General features: G+C 37.6%; 1 protein-coding gene and 1 long non-coding RNA gene across 3 annotated transcripts in view; one reads left to right on the top strand and one right to left on the bottom strand.

The window, feature by feature from the left end:
• LOC107665153 (nectin-2-like) overlaps nt 1-27456 on the bottom strand; it is a 163788-nt gene that overhangs the window by 84205 nt on the left and 52127 nt on the right. For both annotated transcript variants that reach the window (XM_016455921.1, XM_016455920.1), the window contains exons 2-6: nt 11357-11466; nt 9929-10172; nt 5889-6182; nt 4002-4119; nt 2416-2564 (exon numbers count right to left, since the gene is read on the bottom strand). In XM_016455921.1, the coding sequence (XP_016311407.1) occupies nt 2416-2564; nt 4002-4119; nt 5889-6182; nt 9929-10172; nt 11357-11466 (915 nt within the window). The remainder of the gene's footprint in view (nt 1-2415; nt 2565-4001; nt 4120-5888; nt 6183-9928; nt 10173-11356; nt 11467-27456) is intronic.
• Nucleotides 1857-14224, top strand: LOC107665154 (uncharacterized). Its single transcript, XR_001631525.1, has 4 exons — nt 1857-1866; nt 8017-8020; nt 9942-9945; nt 14168-14224. It is a non-coding gene; the product is annotated as an uncharacterized LOC107665154 (long non-coding RNA).

The raw sequence follows: 27456 nt of genomic DNA, 5'->3' as shown, positions 1-27456 counted from the left end.
ATTTAACAGAAAATAGAGTGGTTAGAGTGGTTACAATCATCCGGGTTTAAATTGCGCTCAAATTGATTTGATTTTGACGCAATGAAGCTCGCAGGCGGCTATGGTAAGGAGCGTGTCATTTCCTGACCAGGCGCCGAGTGCTGCCAATCACAACACACTCTGGCCCAGCTAACCAATCACAACACATTTCGTATTTCAGTAGGCGGCCCTTCATTTGATACAGGAACTATTCGAGCCGTTCATGCCAGACTGGGGAGAGAGTTGTTGTAATAATGTAAAATATGTGAAAAATAATGTGTTTTTCGAACAACCTAGTATGAGAGCTTGTTCTAGTACACCACCAAAACAAAATCAAGACTTTGTAAAAGAGCATAATAGGACCCCTTAAAGTTTTTTTCAGTAAGGGTTTCAAGATGTCATGTACTTGACAAGTTGTCAAGTACTTGAAGAAACAGCAGAGGGCTGCAAACTGGTTTGGGTAGTCAGTTTTGATGGTCTCAGAAGGGTTTGGGACACTTTTCAACTGATAAGGTGGAGAACTGCTAGATCAACCAGCAAAACAACAGCTTGACCATTCTGGTCGATCATCTAGACCAGTTTAAACCAGCCGAGATTTATTCCCCCAGCCTCATAAGCTATTGTTTAGCTATTTGGTCTAGCTGACCTCCAACCCTGACCAGCTGTCCAAAACTCCTCTAAAACCATAAAACTGACCGAACTTAAACAAATTGTCCATGCTGCAAAGCCTTGCACTGTTTAACTGTTTTTTTTATTCAGTAGGGGTTTTAAGATTGCTGTCACGTCTAAGTTGTCAAGTACTAGAAAAAATAGCAGAGGTCTGCAAATTTGTGCAAACTGGTCAGTTTGAATGGTCTTAGAGGGGTTTCGGACACTTTTCAGGGGAAGCTCAGCTAGACCGACCAGTGAAACACCAGCTTGACCATTCTGGGAGACCATCTAGACTAATTTAAACCAGCCAAGGTTTATTGTATTATTTAGTTTTTTTTATACTTTTCAGATGGTCAGATTGGGAGGTGATTAAGATCGACCAGATAAACACTAGCTTGCAATGTTGGGAGAGCAGCTAGACCATCTTAAATCAGTCGCTACTTTAGGCTGGTTTAAGCAGCTTGTTTTTCAGCAGGGTTTGCATGATTGGTCATCGCTGTCTCAAGTACTAAATTACTTTGTGTATTAAAGAAAAGTATCAAAGATTACACATACTGATGAGTAATTCTCTGCCACAGGCACATTTCACTCAAATTCGATCATATAAAATTCAGTCACACACACACAAAAACAGCTCTCCTACCCTGATGAAAAGACCTGCTAGACCAGTACTAACAAGCAGAAACCAACCTCCACCAGCATGGAAATCACTGACCTTTTAAGCAGGGCTGTGCAAAACGTCACGCAAACAAGATCATTGACAACGCAGTGACAATCCACCGTTATGTGCGTCAACGGTGAATGTATCAAGAAGTGATTAGACGTGAATGTTTCTTTAAGCACCAGGCATCCTTACGACTGTGATAAAACTCTCCCCTATAATACTGATGTGAAAAGAAGAAAGAAAAAACACATTAGAACATCATCCCACACTTTCTTGCTACAGAGCGCCTACAAAGAGCCTTTGTTCTCCCACAAGACAACTGAAATTTCCAAAAGGATTCCCACGGATTCTAAATGCGGCTCTTGCGCTTGCCTTGGCATGAGAAAGTGCCAAAAGCACAGTGGCTCGCGGGCCTACACGCGTCCATTTAGCCAAACAGCCACTCCGTAGCTGATCCATAAAGGGTAACGTTTCAAGAAACGGACCATCAAGATAGTCTCGTGCATCGGTGCTTACACAAAATGTCTGTCAGAGTGCGTTTCGGCACAACAAAGCTGTAGGAAAAAAAGAAACCCATGCACAGGAACTGAGAGGAAAAGAACAATAGCGACCCGTTTTCTTTTTCTGTTAAGAGAGGTTAAAGACACAACAGAACTGTGCTATTAGGTATGGTGAAGAGGGAAAAGAAAACAACAAGTGGAAAGAAGAAATCAAAAGCAACCCGGCAAACTGGCTCACACCACGTGACTCCACATAGAACAAAGACTTCTGGAGAAAATCTCACAAAATTGGGTTAGGCAGGCCAACTAGAAACCCAACCACCAAGTAAGAGTCTGGCTTCTGAAGCCCACCCACATTAGAGAAGCGTACATGAATCTGTAGTAGTAAGGAGAAATCCTTTTCCCATGTTGTGTGTGTTTTTCTAAGTGCGAGGGAGGTGGTGTGCAACACCATGTCCTAACCAGGCATGAATGCTTCAACTCACTTGAGCTTCCCAGGTTTGGACGCTGTACTTGAGCTGAAAAGTGTATTGACTGTTTGCATCAATAGTGCATGTGTCATTCCTGCATTGCACTACTCACCGATGATTGTTGCGGCCAGCTCTTTCTTGCCAGAGCCCAGACTGTTCTTCACCTCGCACACGAAAGTGGTGTTCACCGTTTCGTCCACCTTCCTCACCAGCAGCCGGTTCTGATCCACTTGAACCGAAGGCGGCAACTGACCCGACGCACTGAAGAACCATTGACAGAGAAAAGAGCATTTGTAGCTAGTCTTTAAAACCATGCTGGCTTAACTGTTGTCTAGTTTTATGACTGGCAATCAGGTTCTAACTCTTTCCCCGCCCGCCATTGACAGAATTTTCCAGCATTCCGTGTTTTCACTGTTATACAGTTGTAGGCGCTATTACACATCTTCTGAAAGAGTAATGAACATCAGGATCAAAAAAACGCAGAAGAAACAAGCGATCACGTATGTAAGCAGATGCATATGTAAAATTACGTAAAATTACATTAATAGAATTCATGTAAATATTAACAAAATATTTGTTCCCCTTCTAAGCGAAACTTCACCTTATTAGCAAAAAATGCACCCATATATCTCTAAATATATTGTAAAGCATGTTTCGAGAATTAGCTTGTGTTAAACATGGTGGAAAATAATGTCTGCTTGTGTTTGTGTGTGTGTGTTGTTTTTATGCCACTTTAATGCACACCATTATAATTAGGCCTACTCCATTTGAAAAAGTGCAAAATAAATCCGTAAGTGTTGCATATTTGTCAACCAACTTCAAACCCTGCAATCAAACTGCTATATCCAAGTGTCTTTCACCCACTAAGTCTTACTAATAAATGTTGTTTCTCGGTCTGTATCAATTTATGTTCTTCTTTGTTTTGGTGAGAAAATGAAGTTGAACCAGTGAAGCGTTAACAGGCTGCTGTTGCTTGACATCGCAGGCAGAGATGCTTCCTCAATTCACTGCCATTTAGCCTGTGGCTGTTGTTAGCAGCGAAACTGCCATATTTGACTTTGTTTCAGTCATATCGGAGATGGAACAACAGCACATAAATATAAATATGAAATATGGATTCTCTTCAGACTAAATGAATAGCAATGCTAATGCAAACAGAATGAAAAATGTTTGTATTGTTTCCTTCCCCTTTTGAGTAAATTCTGTCATCATTTACTCACACTCATGTTATTCCGAACAGAATGTGTTTTTTCTTTAATAGAAGGAAATATTTAGCAGAATGTGCAGCTATTATATATATATATATATATATATATACACACACACACACACACACACACACATTTGAATAGCAGTGTACAACTGCAAATTTAAAAAAAAAACTTGTTTGCTCTATTCTTTCTCTTGTTAAATTGTATTATAGCATTGCATGAGGAACAGAGCATAATTTAAGCTATTATTTGAATGTATTTCTCTGCATCATAGCTCTTGAACAGCATTTATGCTCTCACTCAAACCTGACACTGTCATTCATGAGATAAACGTGATGTCAAAATCTTATTTAAATGTGCATATTCTGCTATTCTTTTTGTGTTCGACCAAAAAAAAAAAAAAAATCATATGGGTTTGGATGCATAAATGCATAAATGATGACAGAATTTTGAACTATTGCTTAAAGTTTATTATAGAGGAACTCACGCTCTCCAGGTAACATCAGTGGGTGCTGGATTGGCATCAGCTTGGCAGGTCAAAACGGCATTAGTCCGACCCATATACCAGTTATTGTCATACCCTTCTATTGTCACAGTGGGTGGATCTAGAGAGAATGTGAGAGAGACATCCATCTGTAAGTCCTGCATTGAAAGTGCAGTTCAAAGGCTGGTTATCTGCGTTCAGGGGTGGGAAGAGAAGATACAGGTTTGCTGAAGGTGGCACTGCCCTATAGACTCTCAAAGTGCTTTGACACGCTGGAGAAATGCAAGAGAATGAAAGTGCAAGAGGTGAGGATGTTCCATCAGGAGCGTTTATAAAAGGAAACGGTGAAGTTGCAAATCTCTGACATCCTCAAACATTCCAGCTCAGCTATGCAAACACAGACACCTCAAACACTGTAAATAGCTTTCATGAAAAAAAAAAAAAACGTGAACAATGTGTTGAGGCTGACATGTGAGGCAGAGGCAAAGATGCTTACTGTAAATGCATTTTTGATGAAACGGGGGGGTGGGTGAGGGAGAAAAGGTGTTCTGAGCGAATGATATGGGAGGGATTATGAGTTCACGTGTGTCACTGAGAACGAACACACTTCTTTAAAGGATTAGTTCGGCCAGAAATGAAAATTCTGTCCTCGTTTACTCACTTTTGTGTCGTTCAAAAATCATATGATGCTCGTTCTTGCGTGAAACACCACAAGAGAAGTTTTGAATAATATGTTTTTCTTTTCAATTACAGTACAATGAGCGGGAACTGACACTTTCAAGCTTCAAAAAGGACACAAAAGCACCATAAAAGTCTTGGGAAGTCACACGGTAGCTTTGTGAGTAACAGAGCAAAATTTGAGTCGATTATTGATTGATAATCTTCCCCTCCAGTGAACTACTAGCCAGCAGGACAGGATCATTGAGTGAGTGAAAACGAATCACAAATGAATCATTCAGACCAGGGTTGTGCTCCCAAGAGCACTGCAAGCCTAAGTAGTAAAAACTACTGGCACCAGGTTTATGATAAATATTTTTACTTGAAACAAAGTACATTTTAACTGAAATAAAATATAATAAAACATTAAAAAAGAAAGACTCATTTATTTTATTTACTTTAAATTTATATTATTAACATCAGCTGAACTTGACATACTACAATAACTAAAACTAAAACATTTATAAAAGCAACAGACATTAAAAAAAAAAATTAAAACTGCAAAAAAATATTAAAACTTTGAAATTGAAAATGGAAAATATAAAAATTAAAACAAATTCAAAATAATAAAAACTAAAAGTAAACATTAATTGAAAAAAGAAAAAAAAAAGAAAAACTTACATTTATTTTATTTGCATTAAATATATATTATTAACGTTCGTTTAACTTGACTTACTACAATGACTAAAAAAATAATACAAATTCATAAAAATCAGACATTTGAAACACTGGCAAAAAAACAGAATGTAAAATGTAAAAAAAAAAAACTGCAACAATTATTAATACAAAAAATATATATATACTATTAATTATTACAACTTTAAATTTAAAATGAAAAAAAAAAAATTACAATTAATAAAAACTAACAGTATCTCAATGATATTAAAATAACACTGACTGGCACCAATGGTCTCTACAATCTACTTGCTTGCAAGGTTTTTGGGAAAGGCAGCTGTGATTTATGAACTGGATCAGATTCAATGGAAAGATCTGATTCGAAGAAATTTATTATTCATTGCTACTTATCTTTTTTTTTTTTTTGCTGTTTTAGAGCTTGACAGCCCTAAAGGCCCGTATTTTTATTATACTGAAAAGACCAACCAGGGTTTTCTTCAGAAAGTCTTTAATAACTACTCCTTGCAGTGTGTGTGTGAGTGTGTGTCTGAATCTTACACTCCACCACCAGCTTCAGCGGGAAGGCTTTGGGTTCGATCTGCGTCCTCTGATTCACCATGCAGGTGATTTCTTTTCCGTTTTCAGCAGGTGTCGGGATCATCAGATACTCGCTCTTCACGGTGACCGTCCCATCCCTCTCGGGCACTGAGGTGTGGTTATAGTGGCCGGCAATGGTTGTGATCCAGGAGATTGTTGCCTCTGGTTTTCCTTGGGCTGCTTCGCACCTGGCCACGACCACCTCAGAAGAGCCGGCTTGCACTGGGATGGCGATAGCAGAGTTTCTGGGTTTGGCTGATGGAGGAAAAAAAATCAAGGGTTTACCATATTGCTTTGCTTTTCAACAGCCTTTTTTTTTTTTTTTAAATCAATCAAGTGGCCCTTGAGCTAAAAGACACACAGCAAAGCTACTCAGTACTCAGACCTGTTATTGGCTTCTATTAATGGAATAATATACAGTCCGCTGGTCATTATTGGAAAAAAACACATTGACAGGGTGTTTCAAACATTCTACAGAGCCACTTATTACACAGATACTTACTAAATAAAAAATAAATGGACATGAAATATTGACTGATTACTGGAGAAGAAAGAGCACAGAGTGATACGAGAGACATGAAACTAGCACACTTATTTAGGAAACCAGATGCCTGGGACAATCTGAAACTATTTTCCCACCGGTTAATCGACGTGTGACAACAACGATAATACCGCTATCACCGCGGGGGCAGGGGCGTTTCCGCTTTTCCTCCACTTTTAAATAGCTTGCAAAATACACACACACTTACACATGCATACACATATACACACACACATACACATGCATTCATATATACACACACACATACACACGCATACATATATACACACACACATACACACACACATGCATACATATATACACACACACACACACACACACATGCATACATACACAGGCGTCAATTGCTTGAATGCAACAACAAAATACAACGTCAAACTCACTTTAGTCTATATATAAAACATAGAACTTTTATTAACAAAACAAAACAAATAAAAATACACCATGCTATAGGGCAGGCTATGCCTAATATAAAATAACAAATAACTTATATAAAGTTTAAATAGGTAGCCTACACAAAACTGGAAATAAGTAAACATGTATCAAATATAACCAAATAAATAAGAAATGTAGAAAGTTTATTAGCAAAATGAATAAGAAAGCTTGGAGGCACGGCATACACCTTGATGTCAAATAAAATAAATAAATTACACAAAGTTTAAATAAAGTAAAAATCAGCAAACACTGTGGAACCAATTAAATAAGAAACGAATGTTTAAAAAAACTTCCAAAACCACCTTAGATAAACGGCAAAAGTCAACAGGCTTTTCAAAATCCAAAATACTGCATTTAGTTTCGAAACTAAATCATCCGCGATCGTCTTGTCCGTCTCACCCCACTCTTCTTGTCAGTCAGCTCGACTCACTCTCCTCACTGGAGAAATTATATCTGATCTGTGATGCGACTGTCGTTCGGCACGCTGCATTGAGCAGCCGCGTTCAGTTTTTAATTGTAGTGTCTGTTCTTTTACTGAACTAAATGATTTTTATTATTATAAAAAAATCAAAACGACGGTGGGGGTCGGTGCTGCGGTGGGCAAATGACGTAACCGGTGCTGCGGCTTAACACCGGTATCACCGTCAGCACCGTCTATCGCGGCAAGCCTAATGCATACATATATACAGATGCATCTCAATAAATTTGAATGTCGTGGGAAAATTCATTTATTTCAGTAATTCAACTCAAATTGTGAAACTCGTGTATTAAATAAATTAAATGCACACAGACTGAAGTAGTTTAAGTCTTTGGTTCTTTTAATTGTGATGATTTTGGCTCACATTTAACAAAAACCCACCAATTCACTATCTCAACAAATTAGAATACTTCATAAGACCAATAAAAAAACCATTTCTAGTGAATTGTTGGCCTTCTGGAAAGTATGTTCATTTACTGTACATGTACTCAATACTTGGTAGGGGCTCCTTTTGCTTTAATTCATTTTGACATTCTAATTTATTGAGATGCACCTGTATATATATTATATACACACACACACACACACACACACACACATTAACTACTGAAGAGGCATGTCCAAACAAAGTTAAACAATCAAGATAAAGAGAGAGGTCTGAGTTAATGTGTTACTTTGTGTACTCCGGGGTAAACAGTGAAAGACAAACCGAGCGAGACGCTTGAACACAGCCACCATGGATAAACACTGATTCATAGCATCACTCCGTCTCTGATAAAAGCATTAGCTTAGTCATTCAAATGATGAATCAGGCTAATAGGCGACATTAGTGTTAAAGCAGACAGCAGAAACACTACTGTGAGTAAAGCTAATGTAGTTTAGCATGACTGTCTGTCTGCACATTCCTAAGATTTCAGTCCGAGCATCAACCTTAAGGTTTGTCGTCTATTTGATAGATTTTTGTTGGCAATATAAAAGTAGCAATGATTGTAAATATTGCTTTGATTTTAATGCGCTAATTATTTGGCCATTCATTTTCCTAAAGACTGTGCCAGTAGGCTAATTTCACGCTCCCTGCTCAAGTCAAGACTCACAAGTGTAGGAGCAGAGCTATTTTAAGAGCATCTCTGATTTTAACCTCACCGGCATAAATAGCAACTGTAAAGTTTGATTCACTTCCATGAATCGGTTCTTTTCAAATAACTCGTTTAAAACACTGATTCAGTGATTTGTTTGAGTCATCATATGGCATTTTACATGCTTTCATATCATTATTGTTATTACAGTGAACTGTTATCCTTCAAGACTGTCTGGAAGCACTGTGGTGACTAGGGATGTGCAATGAATCGTATTTTAATCGTGATCACGATTTCCGCTTAGCATAATCGTTTGCAATATTTGCCTGCTGGTTAATTATCCTGAAAACTTTTCATTGCATGTTGTATTGGTAACAAGCTTCCATAAGCTTTCAGGATTGCGGTTGCCAAATTTTAAAGAGTTTGAATCCCCCAATCATAAATCAATGGGTCAAAGACGAGACATCCTATTTTAAAGTCCACATTAAATTAATTTGGATTTTATATACATAGAAAGGAATGCAAGTAAAAGGTCTCCTTTAATGTTTCAAATACTTTTTGCAAAAATAAAATGTCAAAATATAGGTGAAACAGTGTTTCATTCAGCACAACAGATATAATTCTCTAAAAAAAGAAACAACATACTTATTCTGACCCGTACTTAAAATATATACATGTACTACATTGTATTATATTTTAAATAATTAAAACCTTCTTGATGGCAAATGGGTAAAACCTAGTGGTTTAAAAGGACAATGGCAAAGATTGGTAAAGATTAAATTACAATTAATTACATTTTGGTGGCTACACTGTGATCACTAAATAGAGTCTTTTAATTTATTTTTCTAAATACTCCTTATAAAACTTGTTGGTATATAAACTATTGTTACACTGAATTATATTTTAGTGGGTGTCTTCTGTGAATCATAGTAAAAATGTTTGAAAGTCATTATTTTTTGCTCAGAAAAAATACAATTAAACAGAACACACTGTAATGTGGGGGAAAAAAATTAAAGCTGTATTAAACTTTTATTGTTATGATGCTCGAAAACAATACATTTTCTGTCAAGTGGTTTACTTAATCCTCCCAACCTGGCAACCACACGTTTGCGCTCTCTCTACATTACTGAAAAAGCACTGATGAACTGAAAACACCAGCAAACATGTAAGTTGGAGTTTAGCCATCTCTACTGACATATTCTGCTCAAAAAAAAAAAAAGGAATACAGCCAGGTTTTTTCACGTATTTGTTTGCACCTAAATCTAAAAGCAAACCATGCATGTTGACGTTTTCTTGTTTTGTGCTTATGTGAAAGTGCAATAATTCTGATTTCGTGTAAAAAAATTGAAACGCCAGTTAAATAGTTGAGCAAAATAATCACGATCAATTGTTTAGCTACAATCTGGCAGCCCTAGTAGCGGGTCTATAAATAAACAAGTGCATTACTTACCCAGCATGATAAGAGTGGTAGTCCCTTGCTCGTTTCCACTGGGGTAAGTGGCGTACTCGCAGATGTACCTGCCAGCATCGGCCATCCTCAGTTTGTCGATCCTAATGGAGGGGTTCTCCAGGGAGCCCTGAGTGAACGATACTCGGCCATCAAAGTCTTTATTAGGAAAACTGGCTCCATATTGGGGATGGAACACAGCAATGTTGTGCCTATCACCCTCCACACGCTCAAACATCCACGAAACCTGCAAACCAGAAAGAAAGAGGGATTCAATCCTTGCACAGCATTGCTTTTACATGCAGCATACTGCTAGCCACCCGCCTGCCATTTAAGCACTGGACTAAACCATATGGATGGAGGAAACACTGGACAACTATTGGGCCTGTGATGAACTGTCACTATAGCTTACATTTGTTCAGCACCTACAGGTGTTTTATGAATTGCAAATATTTAGTTTCCATGTAAGCCCTGAATACTGTACACTGTAAAAAATTATTGTGATTTTAAAAGTATAAGACTGTACATTACAATGGTTCAAAACAGATATTAGTACTTCAATATGCTGGTACATTAATGAAATACGGTATTTTATTGTGAATTTAAGTTAAGTCTGTAAAACCTAAAATTCTGCTACCATATTTTTTACAGTGAAGTTCTGGCAACCACAGCCACCGGTAATTTACCGTAAATGTCACAATTTTTTTTTTTACAGTGTAGTTGAGAACTCTGCATATTTATATGTCACCCAAGTATCTTTATCAAGCAGGCAGACAGATTTTATTGAAAACTGTGATAATTCAAAACTGCTGACAACCTTGAAAGCATCAGTTTAGAAAGAATTCAAAAGTATAATCATACTTTTGTGCTACAGTATATGCCATCATTTTTTCCAGTGAAATTGTATACATTTAAAAGTAAAAGTACTTTAAAAAGTATTTAAAAGTAAAACTAAATGTATAAGGTGTGTGTGTGTGTGTGTGCGTGTATGTATACAGTATGTATATATATATATATATTTTATAAATGTTATCGTTTCACAAAAATCTGAAGCAGCACAACTGTTTTCAACATTGATGATAGTAAGAAATGTTTCTTGAGCAGCAAATCAGCATATTAGAATGATTTCTGAAGGATCATGTGACACTGAAGACTGGAGTAATGATGCTGAAAACTCAGCTTTGATCACAGGAAAAAAATATATCTTAAAATATATTCAAACAGAATACAGTTATTTTAAATTATTTCACAACGGTTTCTACTGTATTTTTGATCAAATAACTGCAGCCTTGATGAGCATAAGAGACTTTTAAAATTCTTACAACCCCAATCTTTTGAATATTTCATATACCAAAAATGTATTCATATACCAAAAAAAAAAAAAAGAGGAATGTTTGAGACTTGGAACTAATCAAGAAAATCTCGTCTCACCTGTGTGAGTTTGGTGCTTCCGCTGTTGGTGAACTCACAGCGCAGATTGACAGATCCATTTGGAGACGCAGTGACCTCGGGTTCCACTCGAACACGCTGACTCCAGACCGCTGCAAAAGAGGACAGAGGGAAACATTAGAACGGCCCGGTATCGCAGCCTCCATCAAAATTTCTCAAATGAAATCCAGACATCAGGCTAATAAGAAACACACCAAAGTGACTCGCGTTATATTCCTGGGCCTGAGCTTCCTCGGGGAAAAAGAGCAGTCTCAGACTGATTAGAGTGCAGTGGCTTCATATCTATCGACTGAATGTGCAGACTGTCTCAGCATGAGACTTATCCTGCTTTGATTGCCCATAATTAAAGAGAAAAAAAAAAAAAACACAACTTTGAGCTCTCTCATCATCACAGTATCAATCTACATGATCACGGATATGGATCAAAGTTGGGCTGAACAAATGCATCTGGATGAGAAGCATTATTAAAGTCAATATGAAACGTTTTACTCCCACAATGCAACACATTCCCAAGTGAAACAGGATATTCAATGAAACAAGTAGGGTTGCACTTCATTTTATCGGTCAATATCTGATTGGATTTTTTTATTTGGAATAATATGTGCTAATGAATTTATCATAATAAAACCAGGAACATGTTTAACCCTGTAAAGCCTGACATAAGTCAGTTTTTTTTTTTGTAATGGAATGGTTTGTTGGACCTTTATAAAAAATATAATTAAAAAAAACAGTATAATTGATACATCAGGCTTTAGTATGATATTGCATAAAAATGCAATTTGGTGCATCTGCTGATAGTTATTCGCCCAAATTAAATTCTGATAGCTTGTAATGTAAATTACATCTTTACACAGATCTTTATTACAGTATAGCAGACTACTTACATAAAATGCATGAAAATATCAGTTGTCACTATATATCTGCCAATAAAATGTTAAGATGATATTATGAAATGATAAGTTTCAAAACATAATGCAATACAATACAATGATGATTGACAGATGAACAAATAAACATTCCTCAAAAGCCTGATGATCATATTTATACTCACATTTTAAAGAATAATTTTCTAAAAAAAAAAAAAATTATGTATGGAAAGTCGTAAACCTAAGTTGCACAAGTAAGTGTTCATCTTGAAATATTACTAACAATATAAAAGTTATTATGTTTACCTCATAAAAATCAGGAAAGATTTCACAGCTAAATGATGAAGATTTTACTACATAAACCCATGACTATCTTTCTCTTTTTTGGGGGGATAAAAGAGTCATTTAGATCTCTATTATGTGTTCAAGGCCTCATATTAGTATGAAAAGAATCTTAATTGTTTTTGCTTGTGTGCGATATAATTAGCCTTAACTTTCTCAGCATCACCGCCTAACACATCTCTCAGCAAATAACAGATGGATTCTGCAAACTGAAAATTGCATTACACACTTGACTTGGACGTAATTAAGTGCATAAATAATTAAAAATCATCAAAATCATGTTTATGCTGCTTTTAAAACTGTATCTCGTCCTTGAACAAAACAGTCAAGTGATCACTATATTATAACAGGAGGTTAAAGCCTATAAAAGAAAATAACTGCACATTTATTAGTGCTACAAAAACAAACCTGCGATTCTATAATGTGCAGTATCTGCCTCACACTGCTGATAAACTCCAACTGCATTGCGGTACAAATCACGACGCTTTCAAAGAAATACTTCCGCTTTTGAAAACGTTGACCTGGTTGTCATGATGATCCCAGACGGTGATCTTTGTGTCGCCACAGCATTCGCTTATGGAAGGCCGCAAAGTTCACGTTTTTAAAACTCACTTGCTTTCTTTCTGCTTTCACGTTTTCTCACTCGGCCATACACAAAGGCAGGGTAAAATAAACAACCCGTGCTTTGGCTCGGCTACTCGGCCGACTCCAGCGAGCTCCTGCGGAGACAGAAGCGAGAGACCTCCAGCTCAGAGCTCCAGGAGTCAAAGGCCAGCGAGCAGCATAAGAGCTGCTCCATATATACTGATGGAATAAAGAATGGCTCAGTGATCTAAACACACACACACACATTCACGAAACAGCTGCTTTTGACAAGCTACAGATACATCAGCGTGCTCAAACGCTCCAAACACAGACCTCAAATTGCATGCACCCCGGAGAGGATTAAATCCATCAAATGCAGGATTGCGACCACATAAAATCATACATAAACAGAGCTTGACTCAGTAATAGAAACGCATACCCTCGAATGCAAATGCATTGGCCTCTCACGCTACACCCCTTCACCGCATTGAAAAGATCCAACTCGGTTTATGTTCCACAAAGGCATTAAATCGATTTGACCTCAGGACGGCAAACCTCCTATAAATCAGATCTGTTAGCTAACACCGACTGAAAAAAGTATACGACACACTGTAGAGGATGCCAAATACTTGTACTGCACTGTAATGTGTCTGTATTAAAAGTACCTGAGGCTCTATGACACAAGCTTGATTTCAATGCATGATTGTGTCAAAACGCAATTTATATTGCAACTTAAGAACGCATCAAAAGAGCTGCTATAGACCATTTACTTGACACTAAAAATGGAAAACTTTATGCATTTTGGCCGTTCATTTACATGACAACGGCGTTTTGGAGGCCTAAAAATGCAAACGTTTGAAAACGGGTTTCAAAGTGCAAGTTTTCAAAAACAATACCATTATTGTCTCCATGTAAACTACAAAAATGCACATTTTGGAATTGAAAATGCGAAAATGCGAATTTTTGAAACGTGTTCAGTCAGTCTATAGGAATACACAAGTTTCTTTATAACGTGACATCGCCAACTAGTGGCCTGGCATGCATAATACAGCATTTTAGTCACTTTGCGGATCTGTGTGAACAGGGAATCGATTTGACAACACTGTCGTCTATATGTGAAACTTTTCCAAAATGCAAAAGGAAAAACTAATTTTTTAGGTCATCATTTTGGTGCAAACATATCTTTAGTCAGGCTATAGTGCCATATTTAATTTTTATCAAGTCAACACTTTGTCAACTGCCAACACAGTGCAACAGTTAGAAGAAAATCTTGCTGGGCCACGAAGGTAGCTAAATTGACATGTTTATAGCTAGCTCAATTACCTGAATAACACCACATGTGGTTTAAAGGCACAGATCCGTCTATATACGCCCCATTAAGCATTCTGATGAAGTTTATATCTGTCACAATAATGCAAGAACACATGGTAGACCAAGAACAAACTTTACACAAAGACAAAAAACAGCTACACAAGCAACATTCATGCTAATGTCTACTACAGCACCCCTTGTGGCACAGTGTCACACATTTACAAAGCCCGCGGTGCATAAAATCGAGCTTACACAGCTAAAAAAATAAATAAAAATAGAAAAAGAAAAGTTGCATTCATGTACACTGAAGGTGGTTTCAGGCAATAATATGCACACCACTCTTAAAGATTTCATAAACGCTGTTTCTACTAACTGTTCATCAAAGCATCCTAAAAAACTGATTGATAAGAAATGTTTCTTAAGCAGCAAATCAGCATATTAGAATGATTTCTGAAGGATCATGTGACACTGAAGACTGGAGTAATGATACTGAAAATACAGCTTTGCATTAGAAATAAATTACATTTTAATATATATTCAGTTAGAAAATGGCTATTTTAAATTGTAATATTATGTTTCACAATAAGTATTTTTGATCATATAAATGCAGCTTTGGTGAGTAGAAGACTAGAGAATGACTATTTGATAAGACGTGTAAAACATTACAAATTTGTAAAAAAAAAAAAAGGAAAAGGCAAAATAAAGTATGTTATTAAGTTTTTTTTTGTCATAGAAGACTTATTTAATACTATTCTTATATACATTAATTTCCATCTAAACCTTCTAAATAGTAGTCTCTGTCAACAAGTATTGCTCGTTATTTGTATTTGACAAACAATCTTCGACTAATGCATCCATTGTGGGTATTTACTTTTAATCTCCAATTAACGTGTCAAAGGATGGCGGTATCTGAACGTGTGCACATATCACTGTGTGCTCAGTGCATGCCGTATCCAGGGCTCTAATGTCAGGAAGTGTGTGTTTTCATTATACGAGGAACTGTGTGTGACTCAATGTAGCAGAATTCTCCCTGAAGGTACACAATGGCCTGTCAGACCAGCTCGGCAGAATAAGAAACACAAAGCATTTATTCACTCACCTCGCTCTCCTTACCTCCCTCTCTCGCTCGGCTTCGCTCCTCTTTTGTTTCCTTCTATCTTAGGCTCCTAACTCTATTTCCCTCTCTCTCTTCCTCCGTGCACATCAACAAATGAGTCATAGGTTGGAATGTAGTTGTACAATGTTTTAGTCATTGGTTTTTCATGGGGTCAATGAAAGAATGCCACGGATTTCAGAACGAAAGAAAGAAAGAAAAAAGGAAAACAATACAGTGAAGACCGAACATGGATCAACTCTGTCTCATTTGCATGCATACCAAGCATACTCTACAGCCTACCTTTGTGTTCAAGTGTTTCTGTTCATATTCCTGTACTGATCTACTATTTGCACTGGTTTTAATACCTCTGAAACAGTCGGGCGTCTGCATGCTGCTGATACGCTTTACTTAAGGATGACAAATTAACCAAAGCAGGCCCGCAACAGGCTCTTAAATAAAACACAAACACATTTAAGGGGCACAAGCAATTTCGCAAAAGCACATAAGCTTGCTTTATGTACTCAATGCAAAGCTCATCTGTGCTTATGTAGAATAACGTGTGATATTCACCTTATTCTCTAGAAGAATATATTCATATATATATATATATGCACCGCAGGGATGATTCTGCCGTAGGGCATCACCTATTTGCACACTAACTAGCATAAATGTTTAATGATATAGATATACATTTAGGTGTAACTTCAAAGGAAAATGTGTCTTTATGTCACTATTTACACACCCTCAAGACATTACATACAACTATCTTTGCTCCTTGGGGGGTTTGAACAATATCATTATTGTTACATCATAATTACATCAAAAAGGCAAGGCAAGGCAAGTTTATTTATATAGCACATTTCATACACAATGGTAATTCAAAGTGCTTTACATAAAAGAAAAGAAAATAATCATAAAAAATAATCACAACAATAAAAAAAAAAAGAAACTAATGAGGAATGAAGCTTTATAACTTCAAAAAGCACCACTAAAGGATCATTAAAGTGGTCTATATGACTATTGCATTTCCAGAGTTAATAATATTGTAAATCTAGCAAGGTTATTTTTTATATATATTTTAATTTTCATATTTTTTATTACACTATACTGGTGTGATGTCATTTCGAATTAAATGAGGCGAAGTTCATTTTGGGTAGAAACCAAATTTTGGAGTTCATTTTGGGAGTTTGAAACAGCTTCCAGAAACTTTCCAGTTTGTTTCAGCTGGTAAATGAAACAAACAGGGGAAAAAAGGGGGTTCAACAAGGCTCCATCTAGGGAACAATTTTATTTTCACTTTATATTAATGATTTACTTGGAGTATGTAAACATGTAAATGTTCAGTTGTATGCAGATGATGTAGTAATTTTTACCCATGCTAATAACTTTGAAAAAGCTTCGACTACTTTGACTTCTGCTATGGCCAATGTTCAGGAATGGCTTACCAAATCAGGTTTATTATTGAACGCAAAAAAAACTGTGTATGATATTTGCAAAACAACCAGTAGAGATGACACATTCGAAGGCAAGAGTTTACATACCTTGGGGTGACTTTGGATTCTGCTTTAACTTTTAAAATTCACGTGAAAAAGTTGTCTAATATTGTAACGTTTAATTTAAAGAATTTTAAGTACATTAGGCCATTTTTGACCGTCTGTGCTGCTAGGTTGTATTTATACTCAATCATCTTTTCTCATATTGAGCATTGTTTTAATAGTTGGTCATTTATAAGTGGCACAACTCTAAAGACAATAGAATCATTGTATAAGAAGGCGATAAAAGTGTTAAAAACCCTGTCATTTCATTACTGTAACATTCTAAAAAAACAAAATCTATTGAGTTTTGAAAATTGTACAAATTTTAAATATGCATGTTTTATTTATAAGGTCTTGTATGGGCTTGCTCCCCCTCTGTTAAATTAATTTATAAAACCGAGGACAGATTGTAGTATTGGTACTAGGTCTATTATTAGAGGGGACTGTGAGGTGCCATATAGGCGAACATCTTTTGGACAGAAAGTATTATCTGTAATAGGGAGTAAATATTGGAATAGTTTACCGCAGTCAATAAGACAATGTTCTACTTATCATACCTCAAAAATTGGCTTATGACGAATCAGTTGTGTAAACATTTTACTCAGAAATTTTAAAATGTGTTGAGGTATTAGTTTTTTATGTACTGTATGTGTATTTGAGTCTGTGTCCTTGTGTGTACCTGCCTAGGGACTGCGGATGTAAATTAGCAATGTTGCTATAATCCGGCTTGTTTACATTCTGTATTACTACAAATGTTAATTAACCTGCATTGTCCCTATCAAATAAATAAACAGTAAATACCTCCAAACTACTATTGAGCCGTGGTGATTAAATAATAGTTAAGTGTGCTCTGGAGCTCCACCTTTGATGTGGAAATCCTCTCCGGTTTACTTCTCCTATTGTGTTCGTCGAGGTCAGATGTCGGTGTAATACTAATTGAAAGCAACACAAACTAGGACTATATGAAAATGCTATATAAATAAACGTGGCGTGACTTTACTAGAGTCCCGAATTGCTGAATCGCTTCGATCAGATGATTTCTTAAAGGGATAGTTCACCCAAAAATGAAATTTCTATCATAATTTACTTGCATTCTCATTTACTTCTTTTTACACAAGGGTTTGAAAAATGTTGGTAACCAAACAGTTGACAGTAGCCATTGACATCCACACTATGAAAGTCAATGGCTACCGTCAGCTTTTTGGTTCTAGCATTCTTCAAAATATGTTCTTTTGTGTTGAACAGAAGAAAGAAACTCATACAGGTTTGGACCAACTAGGGGGTTGAGTAAATTATGACAATTTAAATTTTTGGGAAAAAAAATATATTTGTTGTAGTTTCTTTTAACCACTATTGAAGTTTCTATGACGACTTCCGCTTCTGAGAACCAAGGAAATGTGAAAAAGGGCAATTTTAAGTCTTCTGAAGCCATAGGATAGCTCTACAATAGTGGGAAATAGACTGCTCATGAATTCACGAAAGAGGTCGCAATGTCCAGTTAGTAAACAAATCGTTCTTTTAACTCTGGTCTTTTCAATGGATAATTTTTTCCCACTATGAAAGATGTATTCAAGAATCAGACTAACCCACTTCTCGAGTTCGCTGATTGAATGATCCAATCACAGAAGTTAACGGCTCACTGGATGGGAAGATTGTCAGTGATTACTCACATACATTCCTATCCGTTCCTCTTACAAAGCTACTGTATCACTTGGATGATTTGGAATATAGTGCATGAGCAATATGGACTACCATATATGATACTTTTATGGCATATTTTGGAAGCTTCAGTCTCCACTGGAGTGACCGGTACAATCTTAAAAATTTCTCCTTTTGAGTTCCACACAAGGAAGTCAAGTACTCTTTTTTTTAACATCTGGAAAAACACACACATATTGGAGGTTTGAGCTAACTAAACAATAATTGAATTGTCCTTTTCAGCATGCTGTATTTCACATCGCTTTTTGTGCATAGAACAATATTACCTTGAAAAAAAGTGTTTTCATTGACAACAGAAATAATTTAACTCACAAGGACAAAACACACATTCAAGAATGTGCCTGTTTTCAAATACTTCTTTCATTATCAACATTTTTATCAACTCTCAGCCAGCCTTAGCTTTTCCTCTCTCAGATGTCCTTTTCTCACGAAAAGTCACGTGAGGCTCAGGTTAGGCGCTTTACTAACCACATGACAAACTAACTTTTCAGTCTGCTGTGTAACACAATATCCTCACATTATCAACAACTTCATCCACTTTCCTCTCAGCCAGCCTCAACTTTTCTACCAGACGTCCTTCTCTGTATCTACACACGTCATGTGACACCGTGTGCGAGACAGGGACGCGGCGAATTTAACTTCTGAGGGTCGAGCCGAGCGGCTTTCCTAAGGAAGGTCAATCGTTTTAGAGAAGTACTCGTCAGCCCTTGAGCCCGTTCCATGCATGTACGTGTGAAAGCCTCAAAGACGCTAATGGAGGCGGAGGACTGCGGAGGCCGACTAGATAATAATTAGCGAGAGTGCGACACAAGGGCACGCAGCACGCGCTTTTAGAATTTCATAAGGATGTGTTTTTTCCCGCCGCCTGAGTGACCGTTATAAGTTTGAATCTCTGACGAAGCCTCTCAGTTATTATAATTACTCCTGTAAATAAGAGATTCCTTGAAAGGGTACGCAGTAATTTTCTCCTCATTAAAAGTTTTACAGAAAGTACTTTTGAAAAACATGATTAATGACTAATACACAAGTTCTATCCCAATAACCCTCTGATACTGGCCTTATTTGCTTGTGGAATAAAAAAATCGTGGCTCACAGAAAAAATATCATCTACAACGTACATTACCGTTCAAAAGTTTCTTAAAAAAAAAACTACTCAAACTTTTAAACAACATTGTAATTATTGGGATGCATCACTCATAATCCATCATAAGTCTAAATCTACCATGTCAACACATAATAACATGATATAAACCAAAAATACTGCATGCACCTCAAATAATTACCCTTTAAAGGGGTCATATGATGCGATTTCAATTTTTCCTTTCTCTTTGGAGTGTTACAAGCTCTTGGTGCATAAAGAAGATCTGTAAAGTTGCAAAGACTAAAGTCTCAAATCCAAAGAGATATTCTTTATAAAATTTAAGAGTCAACCACGCCTACCTAAAACGGCTCGTTCTGACTGTAAGTGAGTTTTTTATATTTAAAGGATTTGCCACTGACGATTCAAACGCGAGTTTTTTTTAACCTTAAACCGCATAAACACATTTCATTACACCAAATACACAAAATAATGTTCTTTTTAGCAGCATCATATGACCCCTTTTAAATATTTCTATTCTAATATTTAGATCGTATTAAACACAAAATAAAACCAGCATCCAAACTGTGTGGCTCTAAACTGCAGCAAGAACTTAATTTTAAAAGCCTCCACATTCAGAGCCTTCGCATTTAAAACCATTTTATGCAATCAAATAGCATTTAAACGCATTAAAAATGCATTTACTTGCACTGTATAAAATAAACACACACAAAAAGTGTACAAAAGCTAAAGGCCAAATGAAAATGTACTTACACAAACACTCTTGCATAGAGCAAAAACCACAAATGAGCTGTAACAATATAGTTAATTAAATAGTAAATAGATTCCAAACAATGTTTAAACCAAACCTATGGCATTTATGGGAATCCAAGCACAGTGCTTTAGGAAGGAAATGAAAAATAATGACTGGATCCTGTACGGTCAGTCGCCTACGTGTACAGTATGTGAGGTGAGTTACTTTCCAACAGTTCTGAGGTAAGTCAGAAGCTTTAATCTCTGGACGGTCTGGAGGTGGAAAAGGTCAATGTGCAAGCAGAGGGGAAGAGGGCACGAGGTGAAGAAAGGGAGGCGCTAACTTACACCACTCCAGTTTGAAGGCAGGGCATGATGGGAAAGTAGTGAGCAGAGCTTGTTATAACCCGGGTGTGAAAACGCAAGCGTACCCACTCGTGAACCGAACAACCTCAGCGTTCCCTGCAGGAGCGACGATGCTATCTATGCCATAATAAAGAAGACCTTGAATGCATGTGTGCCGATCACCGCACACACACCTCCACCTCTCTGAATCCATTAGCTGTGCCCGTTGTGTGATTGGAGCAAAATGGCAATAGAGAGGATTTATGTAAAGGTGGCCCAGGTTCATCTCTCTCTCTACATGTCTACATTGCTCGTTTCTCCCTCCCTAGTACTTTTCTTTTTATTCTCTTTATTTCGACCATCCTTCACAGCTCTGAAGTTCTCACTGTGTTGAATGTGAAATGGTGAAACAAATTCCTTCAAATGCCGCTTTATGCCCTCTCCGGCTCACCCTCACTCCCTCCCTCCCTCGACTGTCTCTCACTACCAAGTAATCTTCTATCCGTTATAAACCCACTCTGTTTCTGCGTCTCTCACTCACACACCCCGTCAAACGTACGCCTGGAGACACACCCTCATCCAGACATAAAACACTAGCTCGGAGTGTGTGCACACACAGCTTAAAGCTGTTCGCCTCACCCCGTTCCCTCTCAGACATCAAGCAGATCTTTTCTCCTTCTTGATCACATCTCCTGCATCTTTATTTTCCTCCCTCCCGTCCCCTTTTTCAAGGTCAACTTGTGTCTTCCTCTCAAGCATCCCTCCATATTTCTCCGTCTTTCATCTCTGTCGTTCCTCTATTCATGCCTGTCTACCTGCATCTCTGTCCTGCATCTCAATTTTTCGATTCTTTTCACTTTCACTTCACTTTAGGGTTCATTCTTTTATCTTTTGTTAGTTTTACTCCTTTCATCCTCAGCCTGGCTAGCCCCTCTCTCTAAAACAGGAAGTGTGCCATTAGGCTTCCATACAGCTAAGTGGCATGAGGTTCTCCTGGCCGCTCTCATCTCGTCCTCCTCCTCCCTTGAAATCTAGTTTTTCTACGCTTCAACACGGTTCCAAAACCAAGTTAGCCGCCTATCCATCTACTACCTACTTAAGAAACTACTTTCGTAAGTGACTACCTTCGTAATCCACAAGAGTGCAGGAGACTTGATTCACAATTGATTCCAAAAGAGGGCAACAATCAGGTTCCTGAAGTAAAAATCCCATTGTTTTTTTTTTCCATTGGGGAATTTATTTTTAACCATAACTTATAATCCATTGAAGACAGATTTACTGTGAGCCATGAGGTTGTTGATAATGGTAAATGCTTTTGTTAAAGCCATTAGCCCACATTATTTCAATTTTTTAAACAATCGTGTTTAACAGTGGAATTACTGGTGAGAAAATACATTACCCATGTTTCTGCAAGAAATTTCCTCCAATCAAGTCCATACGCTCTCAAACTATTTAAATATTTGTGTGTAATAAGAAAAAAATCAACATCTTTAAAGCAGTAGTTTTATATTTATTGGATGTTTTTAATTAGATTGTCATTCGCAGTGCATTATGGGATTGTAGTTCTTTCCCTCTTGAAAACGTACGTGTCTTGTTGTACCTTTGTGTTTTTCTATGATTTCATAATGTTTGTAACATCATGATTCACCTCATATCTAATTGGTTTGGTTCATGCCTTGTAACTCTTTAACAAAGACTTTTTTTTAAATCTCTATGGGAAAAATACTACCAGAACAACATGGCTGACAAAGTGGATGGGGACTGTTGTCCTCTAGCTAGAGTTTGACTAACATGTTGCTAACACTTCAGTACTCTAATAGCGAACAATTACCAACAGAAAAACTGAAAATCTGTCACAGTGCACACAAATATAGGCTCAAATAGTGAAATGTTAATAGATTAAACTGTTTTTATAGATACTTTTCTGTACTGAATGACTTGAGTACCGTAAACATTCCTCTCAAGTTGTCCACCATCTTTTTCACTTAGCTTGTCGCAATGTATACCAGGATTGCCTTATCTGTGAAGGATACCCTTGACGAAAAACACCTTAAAACAGTCTAAGTTGTTCTTAAAAGGTTTGAGATGGTCTCCAAGTTGCTGGACAACCAGCTGTTATCTCAGCTGAAAAGTGTCCAACAGACCATTTGACCATGCTGGGAGACCAACTAAGACCAATCAAGGCTGGTTTAAGATGTTTTTCCGCAGGGACATGCGACACCGATTTCTGTTTTGGCGAGATCACAGTATCCTAAAAGTCAATGCTGTAGCCCTCTTGACTGAAGCGTATGTATGATGCCTTCAAATGCTCAGCTCACTGGGTTTTCCTCTTGTATTCCCACTGGAACATCAACAAGCAATCATATGCACACAGATTTATTTTCTATAAACTGTTTCGTGCATATGTGTTTGTATTCACGCCAACTGACTTCCCACAGTGCATTTGTGTGAATAATCTAAAGTGCGTGTTTTGTTATGAGAGGTTATGTGTTTGTCTACTGAGGGTTGGAGCTGAACTCTGCAGGACTGCGGCTCTCTAGGACCAAACTTGCCTACCCCTGGTCTACTGGAAGTGTCTGGGGTGCACTAAATTATGGCTGTTTTTGTGTGTATGTGTGTGATAGGCACTGTGGTTTGCCATCCTCCCCGAGGACCGCCAAACAGCAGTCATGGCCCCATCTTTTTTCCCCAGGAGATGGTGTTCATATGTGTGTGTGTTTGTGCACATGTGCGGCAGGGGCCCATTTCTTCATCCCCTAGCGAGAGCGTCTGAAATGGAGACAAAATGCCCTCCTGCCTTTATTAATACATGATAAATGCTCCTCTCATAAAGAGACGAATAAATACTCATGCTGCACACAAAAACACTCTCACACACACACGTATACAAACCCTGGATGCGGTCTTTACACTCACGCCACATGAATTATTTCCCATAACCCTCATGCACAGATTTTTTTTCCCACGAGCTTGCATGCATTCATCCACTTATTTTACACATTCTCATGGCTGTTTTCAGCACAAAAAGCAAGGGCTGGCCGAGCAACCCTATTCTACATGTGAGCCATGTATTATTGATATGACTGTTTGAAAGAGGGGGAGGCACTCCTCTCTTATTAAATTATTAACAGGCAACATTTATGCTGCCAGCACCTGACCCGAGGAGGAGGAGGAGAAAGTGATGAGCAGGGAGGGAGAGAGGAGGAGAGATTGTAAAACAGACTTAGAGAAGACAACAACGCCTGTTTTTAGATTCTTAATGCACAATATCATTTTTTTTTTTTTATATCAACAGGGTCCAAAATGAAGAAATGCCCACTGAAAAACTGGCTTGCCAAATAAAATGAACTTGCCAGTTGGCTGGTTTAACTTTATTTGGAACTACAAGATGCTACATGGTTTAAATAGAATTGTTAAAAAAAATTATAATGACTGTCTCTGATGTAAGATTAAAGTGAAATCTACAAAATCCAGGCCAACTATGAAAAATCTATAATATCGATCACAAATACATACACACACCCAACAACGAAAAATCTATAAAATCGATCACAGATACATACATACACATACACACACACAAATATGTATATACACACACACAGTGCCTTGCTAAAATATTCATACCCCTTCATCAATTTTCCATATTCTATGTTGCTGCCTTGTTAAAACAGCTTTATGTTACTGTTTTCAATCTATCTGTGACGAGAGGGGCGGGGCCAAGAGCCGTGGGAACGGAGCGAGGCCGGTGGAGGAAATGCTAATGCGCGACACCTGCGCCACTCACCGTCTCGAGTCCCACGGAGGAGCTCCGGAAGGATAAAAGGAGGAGTGACAACAGTGTTGGAGGGGAGAGGACCAGGCCTGGACTTTATTTTGTGTTTTGTGTGCGGCAGTCGTCCGAGAAGTGACAGTCGTCCGCAAGGGGCTGTCGCGCTGTTTTGTGTTTATTTTATTATTAAAGTTTTGTTTAAGTGTTCGCCGGTTCCCACCTCCTTCTTCCCGTGACTATGAACATTGTTACACTATCATTTTACAGTTTTTTTATTTTTAATAAATTAGCAAAGTTGTTACAAACCTGTTTTTTGCTTTGTCATTATGGTGTATGGAGTGTAGATTGATGTGAAAAAAAGTAATTTGTAAAGTAGAGTTGTACATTTGTAAAGTTTACCAGCCATTAAACTTTTCACGTTATTGTTACAAAAAAATTATTACAAAAGCATGTAAATAAGTAAATAATAAAAGAACCAATTGGTAGATGTGGCAAAACATTTCATTTTGGGCCCTGCACAGATGATAGACTTCACTCATAAAATTCCCCCATTAGGACATTGAGGGGCAAAAGAGTTGTAAATGGGCGACAGAGAAGAGCAAAGAGGTGGGAAAGAGGCAACGAAAGGACTGAAGAGGCCAGAAAGACAGATAAAGAAGAGTTGGCAATAAAATGAGGATGTACTGTAGAAGGTAGAAGGGGGAAGAGAAAGAATAGACTGAAAAGTAAGAGAGAGAGGGACAGCAGGAGATGGCAAGGGAGCTAAAAAATGAGGTGAAAGGGGTGGAACAGAAAGAGATTTTAGAGCTGAGGTGGAGGAATTGCAGGGCATGAGAACAGAAGGGAAAGATAATAAAAGAATAAAGATGCAGGTGAAATGAGAAAAGGGGGAGGGAGGGAGTAAGAGAAACGGATGCAGAGGTGAGGGGGAGAGCCAATCTGCAAAAGGTGAACAGGTGGAGGAGAGAAAACCGAGAATGAGAGGAAGAGAACATGCCAGGGGAGAAGAAAAGAAAGAAAAGAGCTCAGAGACAGAAAGAAGAGAAGATGAGCAGAGTACGAGAGCAAGTATTGAGAAGCATTAGAGATGCGAAATATCCGCATTCTATATACAGTGTATATATATATATATATACATATATATACACATGTATAAAACCATTCTTTCTGGTCATCAAATCTGATTGGCTGATAACAGTGTGATATTCTAGTGACAACAGAACTCCAACTGTTTAACCATTTGTATCGATCCGCTTGTAGTATTTCTATCAGAAAGACTCAGAGAGAAGGTAAACGTTTACATGGTATTTATTCCGTAAAGTGTTAATGGATGGTGGTGAGTGAGTTACAATAATTAGTACATTTGTATCGATCCGCTGGTACTATTTCTATCAGAAAGACTCAGAGAGAAGGTAAACGTTTACATGGTATTTATTCCGTAAAGTGTTAATGGATGGTGGTGAGTGAGTTACAATAATTAGTAAATAGTTGTATAGAAAAATTAATTGGCATAGGCCCCGTCCTTTGTCCAAATCTTGGGGACGCAGATTTGGCTGATCCTGCCTGAAGATGAAGGCAGGGGCGGAGCCTACCCCCTATGGATGGACAGGTCCAACCTGGTGGTGGTGGGGAGGATGGAGGGGAACGTCGGCGACATCAACAGAGAAAATGAAACAGAGTTAAGTGCTTATATACTCCTGGTGTCAAGCAGTGATTGGTCAGACCTGTTAGTATGAATGAATGACGTGGCATTGGAGTCTTCCTGACAGAATTTGCGCTGACGCTTCCATTTCTCAGAGTGTCATGGCGGATGCCCAGATCCACAATAATTAAAATAACTGTTTTTGTGTCACGGAATGTAGTTTTAAGACTTTTTAAGTGAGAATGTATTTGTTTAGACTTTAAAATTGCAGTTTGTTAATAACGATAACGTCTAATTGAAAATTTACTTTGACGTTTTCGGAGATGTGAGCTCTAGGGCGTCAGCGGCCTTATAAGGGCTCATGAACCCACCGAGAGCAGCCTCACCTCAGCCAGATCTTCTGGAATTTGCCGCTGGCTCTAATGTCTTTATTGTGGTTAAACATGAGAAAATATCTCCTTTTGAAGTGGACTTTGAGCTTTGTAACTTTACAGATCTTTTTTATGCTCAAACAGCAACATTACAGACTAACTCAAGTTGAAAAAGTGAAAAAGCATAATTTAATTCATTATTTGTTCCAGAGCAAATAGTTTGGGCTGAGGGCAAAATCTCATCACGTTATATTTTATGTAACAGAAACACAATGTACCATTAAGTTACTGGAGAACTGGAGGAGGGTCTCTCTCATTCTAGAGAGCATCTGATTGGACAAAAGCCTGTGTAGTACAACATGAGTCTTAAGTATTTTTATCCTATGCCTAAACATTTTAGACACATTAAACGTTAAGTTACTCAACTTATAGGAAAATACTAGCATATAGATGTCTTTGACGCTAACAGACATGGAGAAAAAGCTAGAAAAACTCAAAATTACATTTCACGGTGTCTTTAACCACTATGGGATGCACTGAAGAGCTCTTTTCCCTTAAAGGGGTCATATGATGTTGCTAAAAAAGAACATTATTTTGTGTATTTTGTGTAATGAAATGTGTTTATGCGGTTTAAGGTTCAAAAAACACATTTTCCACATACTGTACA

Source organism: Sinocyclocheilus anshuiensis, unplaced genomic scaffold, assembly GCF_001515605.1.
Source record: "Sinocyclocheilus anshuiensis isolate Anshui unplaced genomic scaffold, SAMN03320099.WGS_v1.1 scaffold379, whole genome shotgun sequence".
Taxonomy (NCBI): Eukaryota; Metazoa; Chordata; class Actinopteri; order Cypriniformes; family Cyprinidae; genus Sinocyclocheilus; species Sinocyclocheilus anshuiensis.
The sequence above is the reverse complement of the archived record's forward strand: the minus strand, read 5'-3'. Positions and strand labels throughout refer to the sequence as shown.